The sequence below is a fragment of the Panthera uncia genome, chromosome E1 (assembly GCF_023721935.1).
Source record: "Panthera uncia isolate 11264 chromosome E1, Puncia_PCG_1.0, whole genome shotgun sequence".
NCBI lineage: Eukaryota > Metazoa > Chordata > Mammalia > Carnivora > Felidae > Panthera > Panthera uncia.
The window spans coordinates 46977829-47001729 of record NC_064814.1 but is presented as its reverse complement, the minus strand read 5'-3'; the positions used below and the strand labels follow the sequence as shown (position 1 = coordinate 47001729).

The window sequence follows — 23901 nt, the reverse complement described above, 5'->3', positions numbered from 1 at the left end:
TAGCCAGCTCACTGGGTGTGAGGTGGTATCTCATTGTGGTTTTGACTTGCCTTTTCTTGATGACTAATGAAGATGAACATCTCATGTCCCTGTCGTTTGTATATTGTCTTTGGAGAAATGTCTGTTCAAGTCCTTTGCCCGTTTTTAAAATATTGGGTTGCCTTTTTATTGATGAATTATAAGAGTTATAAGTTATGACCTATAACTTCATATGAATTATAAGGATTCTAAGAGTTCTTTTTATATTTCGGACTCCAGTCCCTTATCAGAAATAGGATTTGCAAATAATTTCTCCCATTCTCTGGATGGTCTTTTTTCTTGGGTACTGTTGGCATTTGCGTGTTAGAAATACCTGTTTTTACCTCTGTTGTTTGGATTTTGGTGTCATATCTGAGAAACTGTCACCCAACCCAAGGTCGCAAAGATTTGCTTCTGTGTTTTTTTCTCGGAGTATTATTCTCTTAGCTCCTTGTGTCAGTCTGTGAACCACGTTTTTTCTAGGTCTTATATGTTTATTCAGAAAGTGATTCAGCTATGGAATGATGCATTTTTAGCACTATGAAATACAATGTTTTGAAGTACTTTCCCCCTACAGTTCTGTTTATAGCAGGATTATAATCCTGGAAATTCTCTTATCTGAAGTTTTTCATGCATTCGGGTATTTTGCATGATGCCTGATGTGACCAGCAATAAAGATTGCAATGAAGTAGTGACTGTGATCATAACCCACTTGTAATCCAAAAGCAAAAGGGACTCTCTTTTCTGTAGAGACAGCTGTGAAGTTACTAGGTAGTAACTGTCCATCTGAAAGGAACTGGCCGTCTTTTTCCTGACCAATTAGTGTGTCAGGCTGAGAACCCGGACAGGACCACAAGATGGGTGGCATCAGAAGCCTTCCCTTTACTTTGTATCTGATCCCAAATATTCACTAAAGGCTTCTTTTTTGCCTGCAGGACAGAGCGCCGGGTTGCACACTGGAGAGCGGCTGATGCAGATTTGTATTTTCCAGGATTCTTCCAACACACGTCGGAGCTCTGTGGCCTCTTGTGGAACGGCCCCAAATAGACATCCTTTGGGGGCCCACTGGAAAGCTGGCATTTATGAGTTGAGGAAGCGCCTCAGTTACGTAATAGTGCATTCTGTAGGTAGTTTTCCAAGGCTCTTCAGTGGCATCCACGTAAACCCAGCACCAGTGCCAAAGTCCCAGCCCTCGCCTCCCTTAATATTGCAGCCACATGTGCTGGTGTCTGGAACGGTGATGACAAGGACACGTTCTGAAGCAGCTTGATAATCTTTCACATAAAATTTTGTCCTGTGCAAGTTAAACTAGACAGCCAGTATAGTGCAGGGCATTTTCCAGTTTCTGCCTTTGGTGGCAAGTAGATAGCAAACTTCATCTTGCAGTTCAGCTCAACACTGTCGTGTTCAAAAACTTTCTGAAGTCCCCCAGAGCACCTGTTGCAGGCATTCTTCCCCTGACCAATTGCTACTTGCCTTGTTATCTGCACCAAAAGGTAGGTGAGCCTCGGGGGTCAGTGGTGGTGGGAAAAGCAGTGGTCGGAATGGAAAGGTGAGGCCTCAACATGGCTGCCCATGCCACGTTCTCCGGTCTCTTCATTCTCATCTCTGACCCCCATTGGGTCTGTCCACTTTTGGGTCAGGTCTGTGAACCATTTTGAGGTTTTGTGTATGGTGAGAGGCAGGGGGTCCAACTTCATTCTTTTATATGTGGATAGCTAGTTGTCTCAGCACCATTTGTTGAAAAGATTATTCTTTCTACCCTGAATGGTTTTGGTATTCTTGTTAAAAATCAGTTGATCACCTAAATGCAATTGCTTCTTTCTGGATTCTTAATTCTGGTCCATTGGTCTGTGTCAGTCCCTGTGCCAGTACACACACTGTCTTGACTACTTAGGCTTTGTGTCAACTTTTGAAACCCGGTAAACAAGTCCTTTAACTTTGTTCTTCTTTCCAACATGGTTTTGGCTATCCTGGGTCCCGTTACATGTCTTTATGAATCTTAGGATCAGCTGATCAGCTTTTGCAGAAGCAGCTGGGATTGTGTTGAGTCTGTAGATCAAGTTGGAGAGTATTGCCGTTCTAACGATATCACATTTTCCAACCCGTGAACATGGGATTCCTTTCCATTTGTTTAAATCTTACTTTTTTTTTTTTTGTAGTTTTCAGTGTCTAAGTCTTATACTTCTTTCAAAAAAGTTGATTCCCAAGTATTTTATTCTTTTTGATATTACTGCAAATGGAATTGCTTTGCTTCAGGCTGCTACTAAATACAATTCATTTTTGTATATGAATGTTGTATCCTGCAAACTTGCAGACCTCACATCAGTTTCAATAGATTTTTTTAGTGGATTCCCTTGGGTTCCCATATACAAGCTCATGTTACCTGCAGATACAGTTTTTACTTCTTCCTTTTCAACATGGACGTTTTTCCTATTTCTTGCCTGGCTAGAATCTCCAGTACAGTGTTGAATATATATGGTGAGAAGAGCTATCCTTGTCTTGTTGCTGATCTTCAGGGGAAAGTTTCCAGTTTTTCACCATTAAGTATGAAGTCGTGGGGTTTTTATAAATGTTCTTTATCACACTGAATTTGCTTACTTGTATTCCTAGTTTGTTTGCTGAGTGCTTTAATCATGAAAGGATGCTAGATTTTCTAAGTGCCAACTGATTTTCACAATTGCAAATTACACAGCTTTAAAAAAATGTTAAAGTTATTAGAATACCATTAGGACCAGTGTCTAGAATTTTTTTAAAGAACAAAAAATTATCGAAACATTTTTAAACAACTGGAATAGCACACCGGAGGTATGCTACTTTGTATGTCTGTACTCTATTTTTTCTAAGTTTTTTGAATTCCAGAAGTTGATTTCCAATAGGCAGAGTCAGAATTTGTTTTTTTCTGTTTACTGAATAAAAGTTTGGGTTTCCACACACTTTCACCTATTTCATTCCAAAGGTTGTGGCAATATTGGGAAAATCCAGTTTCTTATTTTCTTATTCTATTCAGTGGGCCACAACTAGAATTTTAAAAAATTTAACAGAATGTAGGGTGCATTCTTTTGTGAAGTTTTGGGTCATGGTGTGTGTGTGTGTGTGTGTGTGTGTATTGGGTCATGAGATAGGATGTATTTTCTCTTTGAAACACCAAGTACAACTTTATTGTAAAAAACCTAATAATAAAGGGGCAGATATGAGAGTTCTATTTCCTTGATTGATAGTTCTAGCTCCTTCCTCTCTTTAGTATTTTTTATGCTGCTTTTGGCCTCCCTTGAAGGTTTCTAGAGCAGAGCCAATGTACCTTCATTTGATACATGATATAAAATATTTATTATGCATTGTATGTGAACATAGGTAGTTGTTTTTTTTTTTTTAAACTTTACTCATTTTGAGAGAGAAAGCGGGAGTTGGGGAGGGACAGAGAAAGGTCAAGAGAGAGAGTCTCAAGCTGGCTCCCCGCTGTCAGCGTGGAGCCTGACGTGGGGCTCAAACCCACAAACCATGAGGTCAGGACCTGAGCTGAAGTTGGATGCTTAATCGACTGAGCCACCCAGATGCCCCACAATACAGACTTTTATGTGAAATCTCCTGATTTTAAAATGCTGATAAACCCCTAACTTTGAAAACACTTTTGTTTTTAAAGCCAAACAAAACGAAAACCAAAAAACTCCAGGATAAGTCTCTAGGCTACTGACAGGTTTCCATATTCTGATTTAAATGAATATTGTGCATGTCTCTCCATTGAACAAACTCCCATTCACAGCATGCCAGGGTGATGCAAAAATAGTTTATTATGATATAGTTTATGTAAAGTTAGGTAATATTTACAAAGTAGAAACGATCAGCTGCATCCATGGGAATCTAGCATGTCACACAAAGGAATAAATATTTTGACAAAGGAACACTTCAATTGTGAACAGTTGTTCAGAAACGGTTTATTTTTTTAAAAAAGCCTCAATGAAACCATCAAAATGTTGAATTGTCGGAAGAGCGAGCAGCTTGGCTGACCGGGCTCACCTCTTCGGGAGGGCAGTGTGGCCGGACAGAAGATGCCACCCCCCCCCCCAACCCCCTGGCAGAGCCCCTGGGGCCGCCCCAGCGCGGGGAGGCAGTGGGGGGCTGCCAAGCCCAGAGGCCTTCACACACGTTGTTCAGAGAACGTTACCACTTAGCGTTAGTACAGAAATGAAACCCCGGTTAGAATTACACGGGCTTGTTGTTTGAACACGTTATCACCCGACTGTTGCAATAATTAGCTGTGACAGAAGTCACTGCTGTGGATTATTTCCAAACTTGTCACAGCAGAAAGTTATGTACACGTTCCACTTTGTTCGTGTATCAGCTCCCCCAGCAGTTTGGCCTAGCGTTGTCGTCCTTGGTCGCTGGACCGAGACGTTCCCTCTGACACAAGAGTGTATTTGTGAGAAAAGTTATTAAGAATTACAATTGGTGAGGAGTCACTTAGAAACTTTACACTTTATAAATATTAGGAAAACCACATGAATTCTTAGCACTTAACTGGTTTTAAGTCCTAACAGTAAGTCAGTAGAGAAGTCATTAATACTAAAGGTAAATCCTAAAATCCATCGTAATTGGTTTTGTGATACAAACTTATAACACAATAATGACTTTAGTGTTCTTTATATAATCTATTCCTAGCTTCCTATAAAACAAAACTGAAATATGTGATACAACTAGTTGTGAAGGGCACAGACACGTGACGGGTGGCAGGCCGACTGTGTCCGGCGACCGCTGCTTTTCCAGAACTTCATTCCTTCTGGTGTTCGGACTGCATCCCGAGAAGCTCTCCCTTCCCCCACCAGCCCCCGACCGACGCCCACGGACCATGTGCTTCACCCTTGGGACCTCCGAGTCCTCCTGGGTCAGCCTATGCACCGGATGAGCCGGGTTCCCGCACGTTCCCTCCCCAAAGTGACGCGGACACACGATGCAAAGGGACCGCGCTGGCAGCTCTGCACCCTCGACACTTCCCACAGGACCTAGGAGTGGGGGACATGCAGACGCCCGGCCCAGCGAGGGGTCACGAGTCCCCCCATCCGGCCGCTCGGGCCAGAGCAGTGCCTTCCACGACGTCTCCCTACAGGCCTGAAATTGCCACAGAAAGATCTGGGGAAGATGTGCCCACCACGTTCTCCACGGTCCTGCTTTTCCTGGAGGCCTCCGAATGGCTCGGCCGGGAGCAAGTATGACGGAGTTCTTCCAGAGAAAACGCGCATGGACGCAGGCCTCCTGTTACTTCAGATGCTGGCATGCACTCCTGAAAACCGCCCATGAGGTGACCGAAGCTTTGAAGAAGGTGCATCACCCGTTAGAAACGGTTCCTTATCACTCTGGGTGGCGTTCAGTGTTGAACCCAAAGCCGTCCTCCCTAGCTTACGAGGGGATATTTTTAAACCCATACCAACTCTGTCACGAAAATCCCCGCGGTAATTTCTGAGTAATATTTACACCGCTCACTCTGTATGACGTAGGTTATTTCGAAGCAAGTAAACAGTGGCTTTTACACAGAGAAGCTGGAAGCCAGTGAGGCGGGCTCCTCTCCACAAGGCACGCGGGCACCTAGGGGGAAGGGGCCCAGGCTGTGTTGGGGCAGGTGGTCCTTGCTCCCTACAGTGGGGCTGGGGTGGTGCTGAGGTATTCCTCGTACTCTGCTCAGATTCCTCTGCTGAAAGACAAGAAGGGAGACCCCTTCCCTTTAATAAAGAAACCAGAATACTCGAAACTTGTTTTCAAAAGGGCAGAAGAATGGGGCTGGGTCTTTTCCAGCCGACAACCCTTGAGAGAAATCGATGTTCGTTTTCGTACTGTGTTTATGTCCTGTCTTCCTCACAAAGAACCCAAAACAAGTGGTTTTACCAGACTCACTTCGGGGTGGTTGTTATTGAAACTTTCCACCGTGGGAAGTACGGCCTCACTGAAAGCGTCCAGGTGTGAGAGCAACGGCACCCCATCCAAGTACCACGGACCCCGTCTCCGGGCAGACGCGGCCAGCTGTGGAGCGGGGGACGCGTCCCACGATGTCCTACGTGGTGCTGAGAACAGTGGACTTTACCTTTTGACCCAATCTCAGGTGGATGGAAAGAGCTCTCCTCGGATCAGGGGTCTCCTGTCTGAGCTCACGCCTTTTAGGTATCGTAGCGTTTGCTGACTGAGCAGACAGTACAGGGCCTCGTCTCTCAAGAATGACCCAAGGGGCGAGAGCCCGTGATGAAAGACGACACAAAGCGGCACGCAAATACCTGAACTGTAAGAAGCGTCAGCACAAGCAAGTTTTCGGCAGCACCTCCCCAGGCCCTGGTGAAGAGCGGACACCGTGGCGCCAGGGCCCCGAGAGCTGCCCGCCGATCCCAGCTGATGGAGAACACGTCCGGGCGGCACGTCAGATCTGTTCGTGAAGCCAATTCCTATCTGACAGAACGCACGGCAGGAGCTCCGTTTCCAGGATGTTCAGGATGGGAGGTATTCCAAAGGACGGACGTTTCCAGAGAAGCGAAGCTGCTGATGAGCACAAGCTTTTTTCCTTTTTCTACCTGCTTCCCTGTCCTTTGTAAGAACTTTAAAAATACCCCCTCCCTCCCACCTTTCCTGGTGATGAAGGGTCGCCGAATTCTGTAGTTGTCCGGCTTTCTGAAGTTGTGTGTTCGACGGAGTTAAAACTGTGGCAAGCTTCCGTGGGACAGCGATGCGGACGCTTACTTTCAGGACTGCTTTTAGATTTGAGAAGACGTGTTGACGGGCCGCATTCTTTCCACTCTGAGTGAAAACAGCTCCGAGTGCCTGGAGAAGAGCTGGTGTGTGGCCAGCCGTGACAGAGCACGCGGGGCCTGAGATCAGGCCACGGGTGATGCATGGGCTGAGCCCGCCAAAGGGGCCTGGGCAGCTCTGGGAGCCAGGGGAGTGGAGGCAGAAACGCACTGCCCGCTGGCTCATCTGAGTGGGGAACACGTGGGGGTGCCCGCAGTGCTTCCCTGTAGCCGGCGAGCTGTCGGGGACCCCGGCACAGCCGCGTGCGTTGCTTTGAAGCCCGAGAAAAGTGGCCACGGGGCAGGTGCCGGGCCTCCAGCAGGGGTGGGGCAGACAAGTGCTGCCCCAGGCCCAGGCCCAGGCTAAAGACGGACTTGCCAAGGGGACCGCCAGGCAGCAGTGACAAGGATCGTGCTCGGTTCTCAGGTTAAGTGTTCCAGCTCCCTCCATGGTGAAATAAACACTGTCAACTGGAACCCTAAAACTTGTTTTTTTATGCCATCGGTTTTGTTTCGTGGCCTTATTAACAACTGTCACAGTCCCTTTCAGACAGACTCCGAGGGTCACAATTACATTTCTTAGGAACCGCAATTCGCTCTCTCCCCGAGTCTGGCCGCTGTGAGGCCCCCCGAGGCCTACCTGTTGGGTCGGTGAGCTAGTGACTGGTGAGTCCACTGCGTCACAGATTCCTCTTAACTAGCCAGAGCCTGGGGCCTTTCCACTCACTGGATTCCTAGGGAGGAGCCTCTGATTCTGGCTCTTGACAAACCCACACATTCCTCCCATGGCCCCCACCTGTCGCCCCAGGACGGCCCTCACCTCCTCCATCAAGTTCAGACCCAGTTTGAGGCCTTACGATGCAAGTTTCCATTTCCAAAGGCAAAGGGCTCTGCCGCACGTCTGCCAGGGAGGCCGCAGACAGCTACGGTCACCGGAATGCTAGCAGGCGCTGAAGTCACACACGTCGATAAAGGAGCCTGACTGGCAGAAAGCGGCTCTTCGGCATGTGTGCGCACGCACGTGCAGACGTGAGAGCGCGGATCTTACGCACAGACCCCGTCGAAGTCAAATGGTTCCATTTTCCCGTTCGCGTGTTTGATGGCTTGTCAGCTGTTAGCGAACCACAGAGGGACCAGTGACCATTTACAGGAAGATCATTACAACTGGGAAGACTCGATCCACGTGCTCATCTTCCACTGGGAAGTGGGGACGCCCCCACTGCCCGGTCGGCACCAGGAGCAGCGGGAGCACCCCAAGTTCACAATCACCTACACTACCCCATCCACCGAAGGACCCTTCTCCACCGGCACAGAAAGCAACTCCACCCCCACAGCTTTATTCTTTCTTCTCTCAGGAACTTGGTGGCTAAAAGCTCCTCGGGGTTCTGGGTGCTCTACGGAGACCATGCACAGCGGGATTGGGGTGCAACACAGAGGTGGTAAAGTGAAGCCCCCTTTATTCTGTTCTGTCTGCTCTCTCCAGCCAGAGGACCGGCTTATCAGCAGGTGGCTCAGATCGGGTTCTAGGCCATAGCCGTCACTATGCGACGCTCAGCAAGACCAGGCTAGGCTCGGGGCCTTTTCTAGAGGCTGCAGCAGGAGCAGCCTTTTGTTGGAGAGAAGCCAGGGCGCCCCGGTTTGTAGCCCGTTCCTGGTAACGCCCAGACTGAAGCAGCCCAGGGGAGCGAGTTCTGTGGTCTCTGGGGCGAGGAGGCGGAGCCCTCAGAGGCTGCGGTGACAGATCTGTCTTTCTTGGTCTCTGCCTTCCACCTCCGCATACGGCTGTTCCTAGGACTCCCGAGGTGCGACCTCAAGGGCTGAGTGATGAACACAGGTGCGTAAAGTGCTCTGACCTATTTAAAGTACTGCAGGTTTCGGACCCTCGGCACGGTCCGGAGGCAGGTGGGGCTGGATTCCATGCAGGGACCCTGCCAGGAAACCAGAAGCCAGAGAGGGCTGGAGGCAGGGGGCTGCCTGGAGAAGGGCTAGAGTCCCCAGAGGCAGCAGGGACACTCACTAAGGAAACTGCGGTAGAGGAGGGGAGTTCTCCGAAGGAGTGACGTGAAACCGTGCTGCTGAGACGGTCCGTGCGGGGACCAGGCAACAAGGCCCCCGCCCCATCAGATCCCGCTGGCCGTCACCTCACTCTCTGCCCTGGAGGACATACGTGTTAAATAGCGTTCTAGAGCCCAAAGAATGGACCACGGGATCCGGAGCATCCCATGCTGAGCGGCACACGCACAAAACCACGGTCCTTCCTAAAAATGCTGCCAGTCTACACCGGGGGTGGTGCGGGGTGTCTGGTGAGTAGCACTGAAAACCCAGACCTAACATTCTCTTGCCTTTAAAAACATGGAAGAGCAGCAAAGGAGTGACAGGTGTGGGTTAAGACTCTGGAGGTTGGTGCACAGAAGAGCCTCGATGCCAGTGGACGGCTCGGAGTTTATTCCCACTAGAAGACAGCACGCCCCAGACCCTTCTGCCCGGCCTTTCCAGGGCTTTCCCTGGATGACCTTGTTAACCGAATCTAGAGACTGAGCAAGGTGATTTCCAAGTTTCGACCCCCAAAGTGCCCACGTACCCAGACTCCCCACCTAACGGAAGCATCGACAGAGTGAAAGTGCGCTCTTGGCAGTAAAATCAACGGGAGACAGAGGCGGCGAGACCAGAACGAGCTCCTCCCGACACTCTATTGCAGCACTTCCGGCCGCTCTGGAGCCCGGAGCCGCGAACGGCTTCCCACTAGGCGGGGCTTGTTTACAGTCCTCGTCTCAACGGGATTAATGGTTTTCCGGGCGCCGGGACGGACACCCCAGCGTGAGAGGTTTTCGAGAACTGCCGTCGTGTGTCACGGCAGGTAAAGAGGTCTCACTCTGACTGTTAGAAAACGCAACTTTGCTAGCACAGGTTTACTTTAGGCTCTCCGAATGCTGCGCGAGAACCTTTCGGAGCTCAGAGTAGAGTTAAAAACAACAGTGGCAGTTTTCATCTTGATTCCGACATCCTCTGCACTTTCTTTTTGACTTAACATAGGGGTCTTCACTCAGCCTTCTCACAAGCAGTGTGGAGGTTTCTTTCAGAAAGGTTAAAGACCGGAACAGTCTTTCCCCTTGACTGATTCCCCAAGGGAATTCATCAGGCTTTGTAAGCACGGTCTGCAGCCCAGGCCACAGGTCAACACTCTTAAGTTGTTAGGAAGAGACCAGGGCTACTGGTGACCAACAAAGGAGCGAGCGTAGGAAGGAATGCGAGGGGCCGGGGTTTTGTGCAAGATTTAATAAAAAACAAACAAAAATAGGAACGGCTGCTTTCGACATTCTCCAGGTTGTGAAAGGTCTCCCGCGATTATCTGCGGTGCGGCTCTAAGCTGAATTAGTGGGACCCATACAAAACGCCGTCCTTCTCCCAAGCCAAAGGTGGTGACCGGGGGCTGTGAACCGTGCCCCCCGACCTGCTCTCCCAGCTTCTCCCGAAGACTAGTGAGTTGTCGGTGCCGCCACCTGACGCCCTGCTCTCTCCGAGCGACCCGGACGCGGCAGAGCGACAACCGCCCGGGCCCCGAGCCCGCACAGTGCACCCGGCGGGACGAGCTAGCTTATCGACAGACCGCTGGGCCTTAATACTGACGGTGAGTGCGGTGGCTGCGGCGGGAGGGGGCTCTGTGCAGACCCGGCCGGGAGCGGACAGCCCTCCCGGCCCCCGCTGCCTGGCGGGTTTCTGGATACCGTGGGAACGAAGCTTTGACGAGGACACGGGAACTGGGAATCAACACAGCGGGGAACGATGTGAACAACCCATAAACCAGTCTCTCATGCATCCATACCCACAGTTAATGATGACAACGGTAACGACAACGATAGTAATAAAAAATAAAGGTACAGACAAGAAGCGGCGCTTGGGTAGTGCTGCCGCGAGCCGGGAGGGGTGTGTGTTCAAGTTGAACGGGACACAGCTAGTCTTTCTTCAAGTCCCTGGATTCAAAGAGCTTCAAGCGTTCTTGCACGGTCAGGCCTTCCTTCAGACTCTGGGTGGACACGAGGGCAGGAGAAAAAGAAACACACCGTTAGCACCGGGCCCGGCGCCGTGCGTGCAGGCTGCAGTCAGGCAGAGGTGCGGGTGCCGGGGTGGAGGGCGGGGCGGGAGGGGCTCCTCGAGAGATTAGTGGGGCATGCTAAGGAGAGAGATGTCCCCTGTGAAACGGTGTTATCTGGATGAAAAAAGGAAAAAACCAGAGAAACAGACCACGTGTGTAAGCAGCTGAATTCCGAGCTTAGGGCTCTTCGGACAAGCAGCGATCAGACCGACTCAGCCAGGCGAGAAGGGTATGCCAAGAACTAGAAATCCGCCCGTCTGTGTCCTTCTGTGGGCTCTGTCCACATCTGGTCCCTCCGTGACCGTGACGCTGAGCCTCGTGAGGACGGCGGGGGCCCCCGCCCCCTGGGCTGCACCCTGGCAGCGCCCGCTTCCCTCCAACCTGCTCCTGGCCCGAGCTGCTCCCTGGCCAGCGGCCCTGGTGGCTTTACTGTCACTGGGGACCTGGGAACATGTCAACATATTTACTAAAGTCTTCAGAATGCGAAGCCAATACTCCCTTCAAGTGTGACCTCGGTAATTTTGAAATCTGTGTGCTCCAAGATGAATGACACTTCACTAACTGGGGGACAAAACAGTTCCCCCTGGCCCTTAGGGGCTTTTCCCAAAGATCTAACTTGACAAGAAAAGGAACATCCTCAGAGCGTGGCTGAGGTTACTTCGGCGCCAGCTCGGATGGGGCTGGTTCCTCAGTGGCCACGTGATCTTCGTGGCCCGTCTCAACACCAGCCTCAGACTTGCCCACTGGCCGGCATGTGCCAGAACTCACAGAGGTACAGGCTCCTCTGGGACGTATGAACCTCAAGGGTGGCCCCGGGTACAGGCTCCAGGTGACCACTGTGGTTTTTAGCCAGAAATCAGAGCACCGTGAAGTGGAGCGGGGCGGGGGGGCCCGAGAGCCCGGCCTGCCGTTTCCTGCTCTGTCTGGCACACTCCTGGGAGCTCCCGGCGCGGCGCGGGCTGCTGCCTCGGAGCGCGTGTCTGTGAGCGAGGCCTGTGGGACACAGCTTCCCACAGAGTTTGAGGCAGGAGAGGCGGGCCCTGGCGTCCCCCCACCCCATCGCCTAGAACAGCTCTGCCTGCTCTCTGTACTGTGGAGCTGTGAGCTCTAGGTGTGTAAATGAATGAAGTCACTGGTTTTCGTTTTTCTTTTAAATAAAGGGTTCTGTGAGTAACCCTTCTGAAGCCCATTGGTCCAGACTGAGAAGCAGGCATCAGGGGCCCTGTTGAAGCCTGCCGCTGGGTCACCTGGAGGACTCAGCGGGGCAAATCCATGTCCCGCCCTGAAGTGTAAATTTCCTTAATGCACATAACGGCCTCATCCGCTCTCGGGTCTTTCCCCCAGTGCTTCAGGTCAAGGGGCACCCACGGGCAGAGCGGCGTCAGGTGCTGGACGTGGCCGCGGTGCGGGAGGCTCCACACCTAAGTGCCAGCCGGCCCGTCACTTGCCGCACCGCTTTGTTCTGGCGGGGGACTTGGCGGGGAGGGTCCTCGGACGGAGGGAGAGCAAACGTTCTGCCTCCGGTGGGCTCTCCGGTGTCAGGAGTCCCTGCTGTGCTCGGGACAGGCAGTTGGGGAGCAGGGCGGCGAGGGGCAGCCCGAGGCCACGGGCTCAGGGTCACATACCGCTGTGCGCCAGAGCTGAGCTATCAGGGTAGAAAGTAAGTGACCCCCGTGCTGACCCTGTGCACCCAGACGAGGGCTCCCGGGGTATACACAGCCAGCTCCTCTGGGGCTCGTTCCTCCCACAGGGCTGGTCTCTCCAACAACTGCCTCCGTGACCCCAAACTCAGACCACCGGATGGGGGCCTCTATGAGGACCCCGTGGGAAAGGTCCGCTCCGGTCTCGATCTCAGAAAAGCCACGAGGCTCTGAAGCAACGGGCTTGCTTTGACTGTGTGGGAGCTGAGACTTGTCTATCCTTTTGAGTGAGGCAGGATGCGGAAAGAGAACATCAACAAAGGACATTACGAGGACACATCAGATCCCACATCAAAGAGCACCACCGACAGGTGTGGATTCTGGGCAGCCTCATTCCCGGGTCTTCCTGTGGTGGTGGGGTGGGAGCGGGGCGGGGCGGGATCTCCAAATACATCCAGGGAAAAGGACGGCGCACGTCCGAGAGTGAGCACCGGTGGATACTGCAAACAGGCCTAGGCCTGCCTGGCATCCCAAGAGGTGTCCTTAAGGACATCTGCGAGGTCCCCTTCTACTCAGGCCAGGGGGACAGTGTGTCACAGAGACGCTGGAAACTTGGCCAAGTCACGTGGACTCGAACACATCTGGGAAAACCCCATTCCTGGCCTCCTTACCCCTCTCATTTGGGTGCTGGCACCTCCGAGGGTCTGAGGCTGCGCTGGAGGCCCCGACCTTCGTGGGTGTGCCCGACAGTGCCCTCACTCTCCACCTTGCCTTTAGCTGCCTCCTGGCCAGCAAAAAAGGTCTTCCCGGCACATCACCGCAAAGTCCCTTATTGGTCTCGTCACTGACTTTCTGGCCTTTCTTCCAGAAGGGACAAACTCAGACACACCCCCGGGAAACACAATGTGTTCCGACGGGGTGGCCTGACCCAGCCAGGTCCCGGGAGGGCGCAGCAGAAGCTTTTCATCGCCCGTCATTTGCCGGGATGGGCAACAGGCCTAAATCATTAACAGTGAACTTACAGTGGCTACGGTTCAACCTCAAATAGGAAGTAGAACCTTCAATAAGAAAACCGTAAACAAAAGAAGTTCTCCTTTTGCTAAACAGAGTGTTTTTCACGTTTACAGAAAAAGCCCAAACAAAGTTTTCAGTCAAGCCTCCGCCATATCTGGTTCTAAGTAACTTGGGACTATAGAAGAATAAATAAAACCAAACTGACTAGGTTTAAAACTTGTGTTTTCTTAAAAGTCTTCCTTTTAAAACAAACCCGCTTCCCTCGCGCCATCGGGCTGAAGCCCCTCAGCCGGAGGATGCCGGCCCGTGGATCCTGAGAGCGAGCCGCGGACACACGAGCACGAGGAGCCGGTGTGTGGCCCTGGGCCCGTCGGCGTCACCGCCAGGACTGTGGTCAGAGAACTAATGAGATCGGGTCGGCTCGGCCAGAGGCACACCAGGAGCGAGTGGCTGTGTGACCGGGACGCCGGCCTGGTGGCAGGCTGGGGGTGTCCAGGCACGGGCCCACTGTCCTGTTTGTTTTCAGAGAGGCTGGTATTTGTCAGCCAGCACCTGGGTGCCCCCACCGCCTTCCACAGCACCCAGAAAGAAGCTTTTCCTTGTGTTAAAAACAGCCCCAAAGTGCTGGTAAACATTCAGCCCCGACCCCTCCTGGTCCTCTCGCTCTGCTGAGCCGTTTTCCTGGCCATCCCCGCGACGTACTGGCTCCCTGAATACCGGGGTCCGGCCCTGCCTTGGCCCATTAACTCGGTGCGGGGGTTCTCCGAGATGCGAGACCCTGTTTGCCAGTGGCGGCCGGGTCCCTGCCGGGTCCCTTCTGGAGGGTTTACCCCAGAGAACGTGGAATACGCCGATCATTCGACCTGTACTCTGACCACCGCCGGGGGCCACTCGCGAGCCCACGCCCACCCGAGACGCCGCCTCTGTGGACCACCTGCCAAGCCAGGGAGATGCTCCCCTCGGCAAAGGGTCAAGCCTAGTAGGAGGTTCCAGTGCCCGTTAACCCGTTAATAACAGGTGAGGGGAACCTGACCCGGGCTGCGTATGTGCTTGCTGGAGCGATAAAACAAGGAGCTTGCTATGGAGGTGTGAGCCGTGCATGCAGCCTGCCGCCCCCTCGAGGGCGGCAGATGGGTGGGTGGTGAGAGGTGGTTTACCTACATGACAGGGGACCTGGAAGCGGGCTCGTTTCAGTTATCCCATGAGACCTGCTCAATTACGGACTGTCAGAGGAAAGAGCAAAAAATAAGACACACACAATAAATCCTAAATGCAACATGCTCGTTACTCCCACCCTCCGCCCGTCCTTCCCGTGGAGAGGCGCTCGGCGGGGTGGGGGCCATACGCCGGGAGGTGCTACCACGTGGCTGGGGCAAGAGGCGTAGGCAGCTTCCTCTCTCGAAGGCAGGTGGCGTCGTATTAAACTAGGGACGTGTGCGGAACAGTGCAGACAGCGGGGCTGGCCCAGGAGGGCACTGGGGTGAAATCCGGCCTTGGACGTCAAAGGTCGAATTCACTCCGAGCCCTGCTTCTCAGAGGCCTGGCCCCTCAATCGTCACTGTCGAAGCTTGGTTCCACTTCGGCACGAAGGAGCTTCTGGGGCTCGAAGCCACCAGAACTGGCCCAGTGGGTAGGCATGTGGAGCCAGATGAGTTCTGGGACCTGGGGACCCTCTGCTGCGGCCCGTGGTGGGCTCTGACTCCAGCTCCTCTCCCTAAAGTCCAAGAGCCCCACACAGCTGGGGGCAGGATGCCAGACTCACCTTGGACCTGATGTTTCTGAGTTGCCGGCTGACACAGGATCTGTCTTTCTTTAAGAAGTCAGGGTTGCTTTTAGATTTCATTATATCTGAAAGAACAAACAGAACCGTTACTTTGGTTTTATAAAACCCCAGGGAACCAGACTGAATGTTAAAAAATCTCCAGAGCTTGTTTTTATTGCCACACTCACGACATTTCCTTACATAGCTTTGAGAGAGCACAAAGCCAGTAACCGTAAAACACACTAGATCCTTCTCGGAACAACTCAAAGCGCGGGAAGCACCGGAGGACGCCTGTGTGCACGCGGCTAGGCCGTCCTCGCCGGTGCGGGACACTGGCTCGAGCGGCACTCGGCAGGGCGGCTGGCGCGCTTCACTCTGGGACCGCGCCGCGGCCCTAACTGCCGAGCGGACCAACTGTCCCGCTGCTTATTTAACCACACCCTCCCCCTGACAACCCGGGACTGTCACGACCCACTGTAACCCACCCCCACGGAGACAACCCCATTCGCAGTCTGGTGCACAGTCCTGCAGGCTTCTTAAACATGGCTGCTTAAACGAACGTTCGCTGGGTCGCACCGCACCCCGTGTCCTGCTGGGGGTGGGGCTTACACTTAGCACACTTAGGGATCTCTTCCCACGTCGAGACACAATCTCTACCTGGCCTCTTTTAAGAAGCCATGATCCTCTTATTTGCTGCAACTGCTAAACATCCTTGTTTGCACATCTCTGTGCTCTTGGTTCTTCAGAAGTTAAACTGGCAGGTCCCGGGATACATGCATTCTCCCCCCAGATTCCACGTCTTCCTCTCTCCATGGCCCCTACCACCCCAGGCTCCTCCTTGGAAGCGGCCACTGTCGTCACTTTGTCAGCCTCCAGGGTTAGTCTACAGTTCGATTATAGATGGTGCTCTCGTGCTGCCTGCCCGCCTCTGGCAGCAACACAAGTGACCTTTCTTCTACCTGGCGGCCAGCACCCCCGCGACCGCTAGTGCTTGGCTGGTTGAGAGACAACAGCTGAATTTGCTGGATATTACTCTACAACATGTCTTCAGGGGGGACTGTCCTCCCCTGCCCCCATGGCCTCTTACAGATTTTATGGTTAAGCCCCAGGGTCAAGCAACAGGTGACAGCTGCCGTCACCAAGCTATTGAGTTCTTGAGGAAAAGAGAAAAATGCAAAAAATGCAACCTGTTATTACTGTGAAAACACACGCTAACGGAGCAACGTCCCCTTCGAGGCCATCAGTACACCGTCCCCACCGGCGTGCTGAGAGGAAGATGGTTTCCCAACCCTGGGGAGCCTGTGGAAGCCAGGGCACCCTCCAGCCCCAGTGCCTTCTCCGATGAAACTCAGGTCTAAATACAGAGAAGACTCTTCTGCCTTCACTCGGGTGCTGGTGAAACTCTCTGACCACAGCTCGTCTGGGCCCAGAGCCTGGAGGACTCACCATATCCGGACACAGGGGTGTTTTCAGGGGACTTTTCACCCAGTGCTTCCGTTGCTGCTTTCAGCTGCTCTTTCAACCTGCTGATGTCACAGTCGGCCTTTGCTCTCACGATGCTGAGCTCTGTGTAGATGTCCTTGTACTTGTCACTAGCATACTTCTTGTCCTTGGGGATAAAAAGGACAGAAGCAAGTGGTGGTTAGGGCCAGGCCAGGTGGTCCGTCTCCCCGGGGCTGGAACGCTTCTGCAGAACGACTGAGGGATGCTGTGGGCAGTCAGGAGAGGCAGATCGACGCCCGTTTTCCAGAGGCAGGAACTCAACACAAAGTCAAACAGGCATAGCTGAGAGTCCGTCTCAACGTGGGACGAGACTCCCGGGGAGCTCTGGCAAGCACGGGCATAGACTTGACCCACCGAAGACCTCCCGGAAAACCCCTCCTCTGTCTTGGATTTCCTAAGTGACTGAATGGCCCCCAGGGATTCCATCATCTCCTCTCTGATTCCAAGAATGTCCTGGTGGAGATAAGTGGGCTTCGCCAAACTCTCACTTTCCAGGACAACATTTCTGTTTGGTCTCACAGTCCCCGCCAAAGCACACGAGAGGCACGGAGAACGAGGACCTGCTTAAATGCTGTTTTAAGAGAACTCAATTTTGAGGGGCGCCTGGGTGGCTCAGTCGGTTAAGCGTCTGACTCTTGATCTCGGCCGAGGTCACGATCTCACGGTTCTCTTGCACTGACAGTGCGGAGCCGGCTTGAGATTCTCTCACTCCCTCTCTCTCTCTGCCCCTCCCCTGCTCATGCTCTCTGTCCCTCTCTCTCTCAAAATACATAAACTGAAAAAAAAAAAAAAAAAGAAAGAACTCAATTTTTTGAAACCACGTCCCTCATAAAAATGAAATCCACTCTAGAAGAGCCTGCGACTGGAGTGCACGGGACCTCCACCCTGAGCCCATCTCCAGATCTGTCTCCCACGGCAGGTGCCATTACCCGCAATGCCGTCTGTAGCTCGTCCTTGAGAGAGCTGATCTCCTGTTTCAGGTACTGTATTTCTGACTCCTTGACCCGCAATAAGACCTAGAATGAGAGAGAGATTAGGGACTGACATTCAGCAGCAAAGGGACTTCTAGAGTCTTGAGAGCAAAGATGAGGGCCGAGCAGGGAACCTCTCCATGCCCTGGGAAGCAGACACTGTCCTCGTCCTCCTCCCTGCTAACATGCGGCCAGAAATGCCACCAAACACACTTAACCATTGCTAACAGCCTGCACATCACATACAGAAACAGAAAGGAATCACTGCGATTCCTCCTGGACCCAAGAATCCTGTTTCTCGGCCGAGGGGCCATGGTGAGCTCCCGGGACTGGGCCCGTGAAAGCATCCTGCTGAAGCTTTTCCTGAACTCACTCAGCCTCCCTTCACGTCACTGAGCATATTTTCATGACCAAATTTTAACTGAATGGGGAGAAAGACTCTAAGTGCTTTTATAAAAAGACATACAAATCAATCATCCTGACTTAAAACTGCAAGCAGCTGTGGTGTTCACACAGCTATTAAATGTTTCACTTCAGGTGGTCGGTATCTGTGGTGTGGCCATGGGGTCAAAGGTCCCCGTGGCCTCACAAGAGGTCCCCCGCTCCTGCCACGGACCCCACGCTGCCGGGCAGCTAGTGTCTTTTGTCGCCCTTGGGGTGATCTGGATCCTTCCACGTACTTCCCCTCCTGCTGTCTCCGACTCTCATCCCTGCAATGATACCATAAGCTAAGGGCCACCTCTCGGTCCCCACTTGGGGCTCGTGTGGTGCACGGCTCGGGGAGGGGCTGAGTGGTACCTCTAACTCATAGGCATCCTTGCCCTGTGTGAGAGGTGAGCCAGCGGCCTCTCCGCCGGCATCCCCGGTCAGCAGCGTCCGTAACCGTGAGATCTCTGCAGCCAGGCGGTTGTTCAGCTCCTGCGAGACAGCAACACGGCACAAAAGGATGCTTAACCGAGCCACCTGGGGGCAGCACTCACACGACACAACCAGGAGAGGTCGGTTTCCTGTGTGAGCACAGGAGGCCACGGGCCGTGCTTGTGCGCACACACACCGTGGCGTTTTAGATTTAACGTGTGAGTCTGTCACCGCCTGTGATTTATATCCTTGCAGAAGCTGTTCACGTGGGCTCTGTAAGCATCTGCTGAATTGCGTATGCAGGATGCCGTAATCCTCGATACCTTTCTGTCACCATAACTAGCATCCGTGCACTTCACGGTTTGCTGAACTGAGTTTCCACACGGTTAGGCCCTTCTTGCCGTCCTCCCTGCTCACTTTCTGAACCATTTTTTCCAACTGACAAGTGGACATGTTAGGCCACTGCAGTGACTAGGCGGAACCAGTCCTACCATAGCGCCCTCCTACGGGCTGACCGTAGGCCCACGGAGACCTTGAGTCTGGAGTGGCCAACTCAGTGCCTGCGGAAGACAAGCAGTGGGTCACGCAGATAGTGGTCCAATTTGGTACCACAGAGTAGCTTTTATCAAGCTATATTTACCTTGAGCCTTTCCATCAGCCAGGATTTTAAATGTACCCCGATTTTCTGAAGAACAGGCAAAATTTAAAAGAATAATCTGACAAAAAAAGTGTGAACAGTGTGTGGACTCGACTGGGAGACGATTAAATACAGTCCCAGCCTCGGGGACAGGAGACCTGGACCAGATGCAATGACACTCCCTCTCGGGCCCTGCTCAGCAGTGACGAAGCAGAAGTCCAGAGACGCTCAGGAGAGACTGAGGCATCTCAGAGAGCCCAGACCGGCTGGAGCCAGAGTGACTCCGAGTGAAACGGCTGGTTCGGGTGGCAGACGGTCCCAGCTCCGCCACCCGCAGGGAGTTTCCGTCAATATGCCAGGAGACGTCAGACGTCAGGGAGAAGCCTGTGGATGGGGGGCCGCTCCGTGGCTCCGGAGCTCGGGGCCACCGCACGTGAGGCCCGGCTCCCAACTCCAGCTCGGGCTCGCCTGGCCGCCGGCTCACCTGGTTGTGGGCGTTGAGCTCCTGGTTCTCACGCTGGCACTGCCGCAGGGCCTGGCGCTCGGCCTCCAGCGCCTGGGCCAGGTGGGCGTTCTCCAGACACTTCTGCGAGTACTGCTCCGAGAGCACCTCCAGCTCCCGCTGCACGGACTGCAGCTCCTCCCTGGGGAGAGGCCACCGCTCACCTCTGCGCCCTCACGCCCGGGGCCGGGCCTCTAACAGGCTCTGTGAGTCCCTTTTGCGAAACTTGAGGAACGACGAGACACAAGGCAAAGGCTGAGCAGAGAGGGGGGCCCGTGCGTTCATTCTGTGGCCTCAGCAAATTCGTATCCAGCTAAAACAGGGACACTTAAACAGTACTACGAGGCGCCTGGGGGGGGGGGCTCAGCTGGTTAAGTGTCTGACTCTCGATTTTGGCTCAGGTCACGATCTCGCGGTTTTCATGGGATCCAGGCCCGTGCCGGACCCTGCACTGACAGTGCGGAGCCTGCTTAGGACTCCCTCTGTCCTCTCTCTCCGCCCCTCCCCTGCTCGCGCATGCTCTTTCTCTCAAAATGAATAAACAACGAAAAAAGCACCGCAGGCTTACAGAATCTGTCCTGTAGCCTGACTTGCTCCTCTCCCAAGTAGCTTAACAGTCCCACGGACAAAACTCTCACGTCAGCAGAGAATTCACTCTGGTGATTTGTTTTCAACGCTAACTTTTGAGGTACTTTGCGTCTGATAACCAGGCCCAGGCTTTAACCATGCTCAGAAAATCAAAGCCTTGTGATGCTGCTGTCAGCAGCCTGGACCTCTTGGAAAAGGCTGCTTCTTCCACTAGTGGAACTGGGAAGGTGCTCAGCCCCTCAGGAAGGGTGGCTGAGGTGTTCTCAGAGCCCTCGGGCCTCCGCCAATGCCCACCCTTGGGACCCGTGTCCCTGTGGCTCTTACAAAGCCACACGAAAGGTGTCCCTCCCCATCCGAAGGGCTTCCCTCCAGCCCGGCCCACAAGGGCCGCCTCCGGTGGGCAGGAAGCAGACTCACAGGTACTGCCGTCGTAGGGCCTCGATGTCCGAGTTGATACTGCTGATCTGGGACCGCTGGCTCTTCTCCAGCTCGCGTTCCATCTCCTCCCGGTGGGCGTTCTTCATGGCTTCGATGGCTGCAAAGACACGGCCATCAATCAGCACGAGAGGCTCGGGGGGCAAGGCGGACAGGACAGCCTGATGGCTGCCCACTGTTAAGTCGCTCATGGTCTCACGAGCGGTCAGGCAGGCTTCTCCCAAACCGATTCTCCGAGGCAGGCACGAGCCAAGCAATTTCCAGGGAACTCCCACCACAAGAGGGACGCAGGTGCATTTTCTTCCCCGTGTGTTAGAAGAGAGCCAAACTGATGAAATAAGTGTCGACACTGAAATCAAGCATGAGTTTACAAAATAAGCACGTGTTCAGGTTGGTGTATTTGTTTCTTTAACCCTAAAATGACAAACCACTGTAAAGCAGGGCTACACGAAAGGAAGGTAACACAAAACCGACGGCACCAATGCTTGCTCAGGGCAGAGCGCGTCGGCCCTGTGATACGGTCTCCTCGCCAGGTAGAAGCCGCAGCTCCTCTGTGCTGATGTTACCGGGCACTGGGGGCTGAGGGGGTCTCATGTGGTCAGAGGGCTGTGGACAGCCCCTCAGGTGTAGCTGGGGGTGCCGGCTCTGGGCCTGCAAGCCCTCGGAGGGCCCCCAAAACCAGAGAACTGTCAGAGAAAGATTCTCTTGGATAATGAAGCTTAAGTCTCAAGCAAAAGCCCGTGCAGTCAGCTCAGGAAGCCGGTCACCTGCCACGCCCCTGGGGTTAAACTGGCTCCCAGGCCCAGCTCCCACCTGAGATGGTGGCCGCCGTCTCCTCAGCCAGCAGGCGGTCCTTCTCCTCTCGCAGCTTCTCCAGCTCCCGTTGGTGCTGCCTCTGCAGGTCCTCGATCTTCTTCTGGTGCGTTTCTTCCATCGCAGCAAACCCTCGCTCGCACGTAGCCTGTAAGATGCAAAAGGGACTCCATGGATTTCTTTACCTTTCAGCTGGGTGTTCCGTTTATCAGTGCACCAGCAGCCCGGCCCCTCTAGGCTCCCTGGTCCAGGTGGCAGGCTCCCTGACACCGCGCACGGAGCCAATGGAGCATCTGACGCCTGTGTGCAGGCTCCCACCGATGCTGCTGGGCATTTCATGCTATCAGCATTTAGAAGAGTTTATAGCTCTACGTTCTCTTATTTCCGTGATTGTTCTGAATCCTGCTTTGTGGAAAGTCGGTACTGTGGCGGGAAGAGGCTGCAGTGGTACTGAAAATAGCTGATTCTGGACCTTTACAGAATTGCTGCTGGGCAGGACTGACCACAGGGAGGGAGAAGAGACCGGCTGTGTCTGGTTCGAGTTATACGGCACCAAACAGGCCATTTCATAAGCAGTCACAAACAGGGACGAGTCTTTGCCAGCTGGAGGGAGCCAGGACCATCCTGTGAATGATGGGGACTCTGGTGAGGACAGGGGGCGGGGGTGGTGCACACAGCCCAGGGGGTCTGGCCCTGCCACTAACCAGCTGGCCACCCTCAACTGGTGTCCACTGGGGGACTCAGGTTAGGCCACACGATCTCTTCTCTTCCAGCCTGCATCTTCCTTCTTCCTCTTTCAAGGAGGACAGAGAGGGGCACTGATTAACTGAAACGAGGGACATAACAGAACTGCTTTCCAAGCTTGTCCGGTTCATGTCTTGTTACAATACGGGCTGGTTTATTACCTGGACACGGGTTTGGGGGAAGCACACAGGTACGCCCTAAGACGGGATCAAACCATCCCACACATCCACACAGAGAACCCTGGGCATGGCTAATCAGACTGCTCTTATCAGAGGGGCAGGTGAACGTGCCACACGGCTGTGAGAGGGTGGGATGTGCAGCTGTTTTGGGCATGGAGGTACACTCTGTCTCAATCCCTCGCAAGATCTCATTCAGTAGGGATCAGGCCTTTCGGTGATTAAAAAAACAAACCTGAAGAATATGGCCATGTTAGATCCCAAATGCAAAGTATGGTGGGGCTCCTCCCTCCCAACCTATATGTTCTTTGGTCAATCTTCTTGCACATGGATTCAAGAAAGGACACAAAGGAATCAAATCACCACACTTGAGTGTCCCTGTCTGAGCCACCGCAGTAACTGAGTGGCCTGAGATTCCCTAGTCAGTATTTTTGAATTCGTGGTCACAGTCTCGACTTCATCTCCACAGACTGGCTGCACTGTGCAAATGGTCTTAACTCTTGTCCACCACGACCTGGGCATTACTTCTCCCAGGCGGCTCCCATCTGGAAGCTGGGGGCCTCCGCTCACACCACAGGCCAGCTGGAGGAAGTGTAGGGCTGTGGCTCCCGGCCCCCGGCCCTCTCCAAGCGCCTCATCTTTCCTCTGGCATGCTCTGGTTCACAGTGAACACACGGCTAGGAGGTCTTTTAGGGTTTAGTGTGACTTGAGTGCTTTAGAATACTTAAAGTTAAGGGTGAAAATTCTTCCTATAGAAACATGGAATGGTCTTTAAAGACCAGCTGCTTCCCTGGACAGCATATGTGTTTAAAAATGATTCCCCTGTAAACAAATTTTAATTTTGAAGCCAGTAATCCCTGGGATCAATAAAAGTCCGTCAATGACTACCGTGCAGAGTTGTGAGGGGAGGTGTCAGCCTACAGTTGTCGGAAGAGGGGCTGTCGGGCCAAGACCCTGGTCTCCCTGACCCAGGCAAAACTCTGCACAAAGTAACAGCCATCAGCCAGACCCCCTTGGGAATCCTGTCTGGTTGTCGTTTCTGTGTCTCGAGGGGGTGAGAACACGGAGGATGGGCTGGATGCTCACAGGCACACGACAGAGGACACACAGCACGAGCAGCGTCCAGGTCCCCAGAGTCACGCTACCAGAGGCCCCCAACGTGACTTCTCGCTAACTAGTGGGATCACGTCACCTGTTCGGGCCTCATCGGTGCCCAGCTGACACAGGGCTGAAAGTGCCTCACTGCGCAGGGGCTGTGCCGGAACACGGAGGGGAAGCAGTTCACTGTGACACAAGGTGTGAACGCGCCCAGGCGCCCGGCCACACAGACCTGCTGGGCGTCACGGGAAGGAGCGGAGTCCTCTCCCGGAAGGGCACTAGGGA

General features: G+C 53.4%; 1 protein-coding gene and 1 pseudogene across 9 annotated transcripts in view; both read right to left on the bottom strand.

Annotated features, from left to right (window-relative positions):
* Positions 1-646: 646 nt before the first annotated feature.
* LOC125926155 (S-formylglutathione hydrolase-like) lies at positions 647-7862 on the bottom strand (annotated as a pseudogene).
* MPRIP (myosin phosphatase Rho interacting protein) overlaps positions 3787-23901 on the bottom strand; it is a 329117-nt gene continuing 309002 nt past the window's right edge. For 6 of the 9 annotated variants that reach the window (XM_049637989.1, XM_049637982.1, XM_049637983.1 and 3 more), the window contains 8 exons: positions 21599-21746; positions 20768-20885; positions 19745-19904; positions 18564-18683; positions 17724-17810; positions 16738-16900; positions 15292-15377; positions 3787-10806 (listed from right to left, as the gene is read on the bottom strand). In XM_049637989.1, the coding sequence (XP_049493946.1) occupies positions 10735-10806; positions 15292-15377; positions 16738-16900; positions 17724-17810; positions 18564-18683; positions 19745-19904; positions 20768-20885; positions 21599-21746 (954 nt within the window). In that variant the 3' untranslated portion in view covers positions 3787-10734. Of the gene's footprint in view, positions 10807-14686; positions 14753-15291; positions 15378-16737; positions 16901-17723; positions 17811-18563; positions 18684-19744; positions 19905-20767; positions 20886-21598; positions 21747-23901 lie in introns of all 9 variants that reach the window. The other 3 variants (XM_049637985.1, XM_049637991.1, XM_049637986.1) reach the window with 2 other exon arrangements.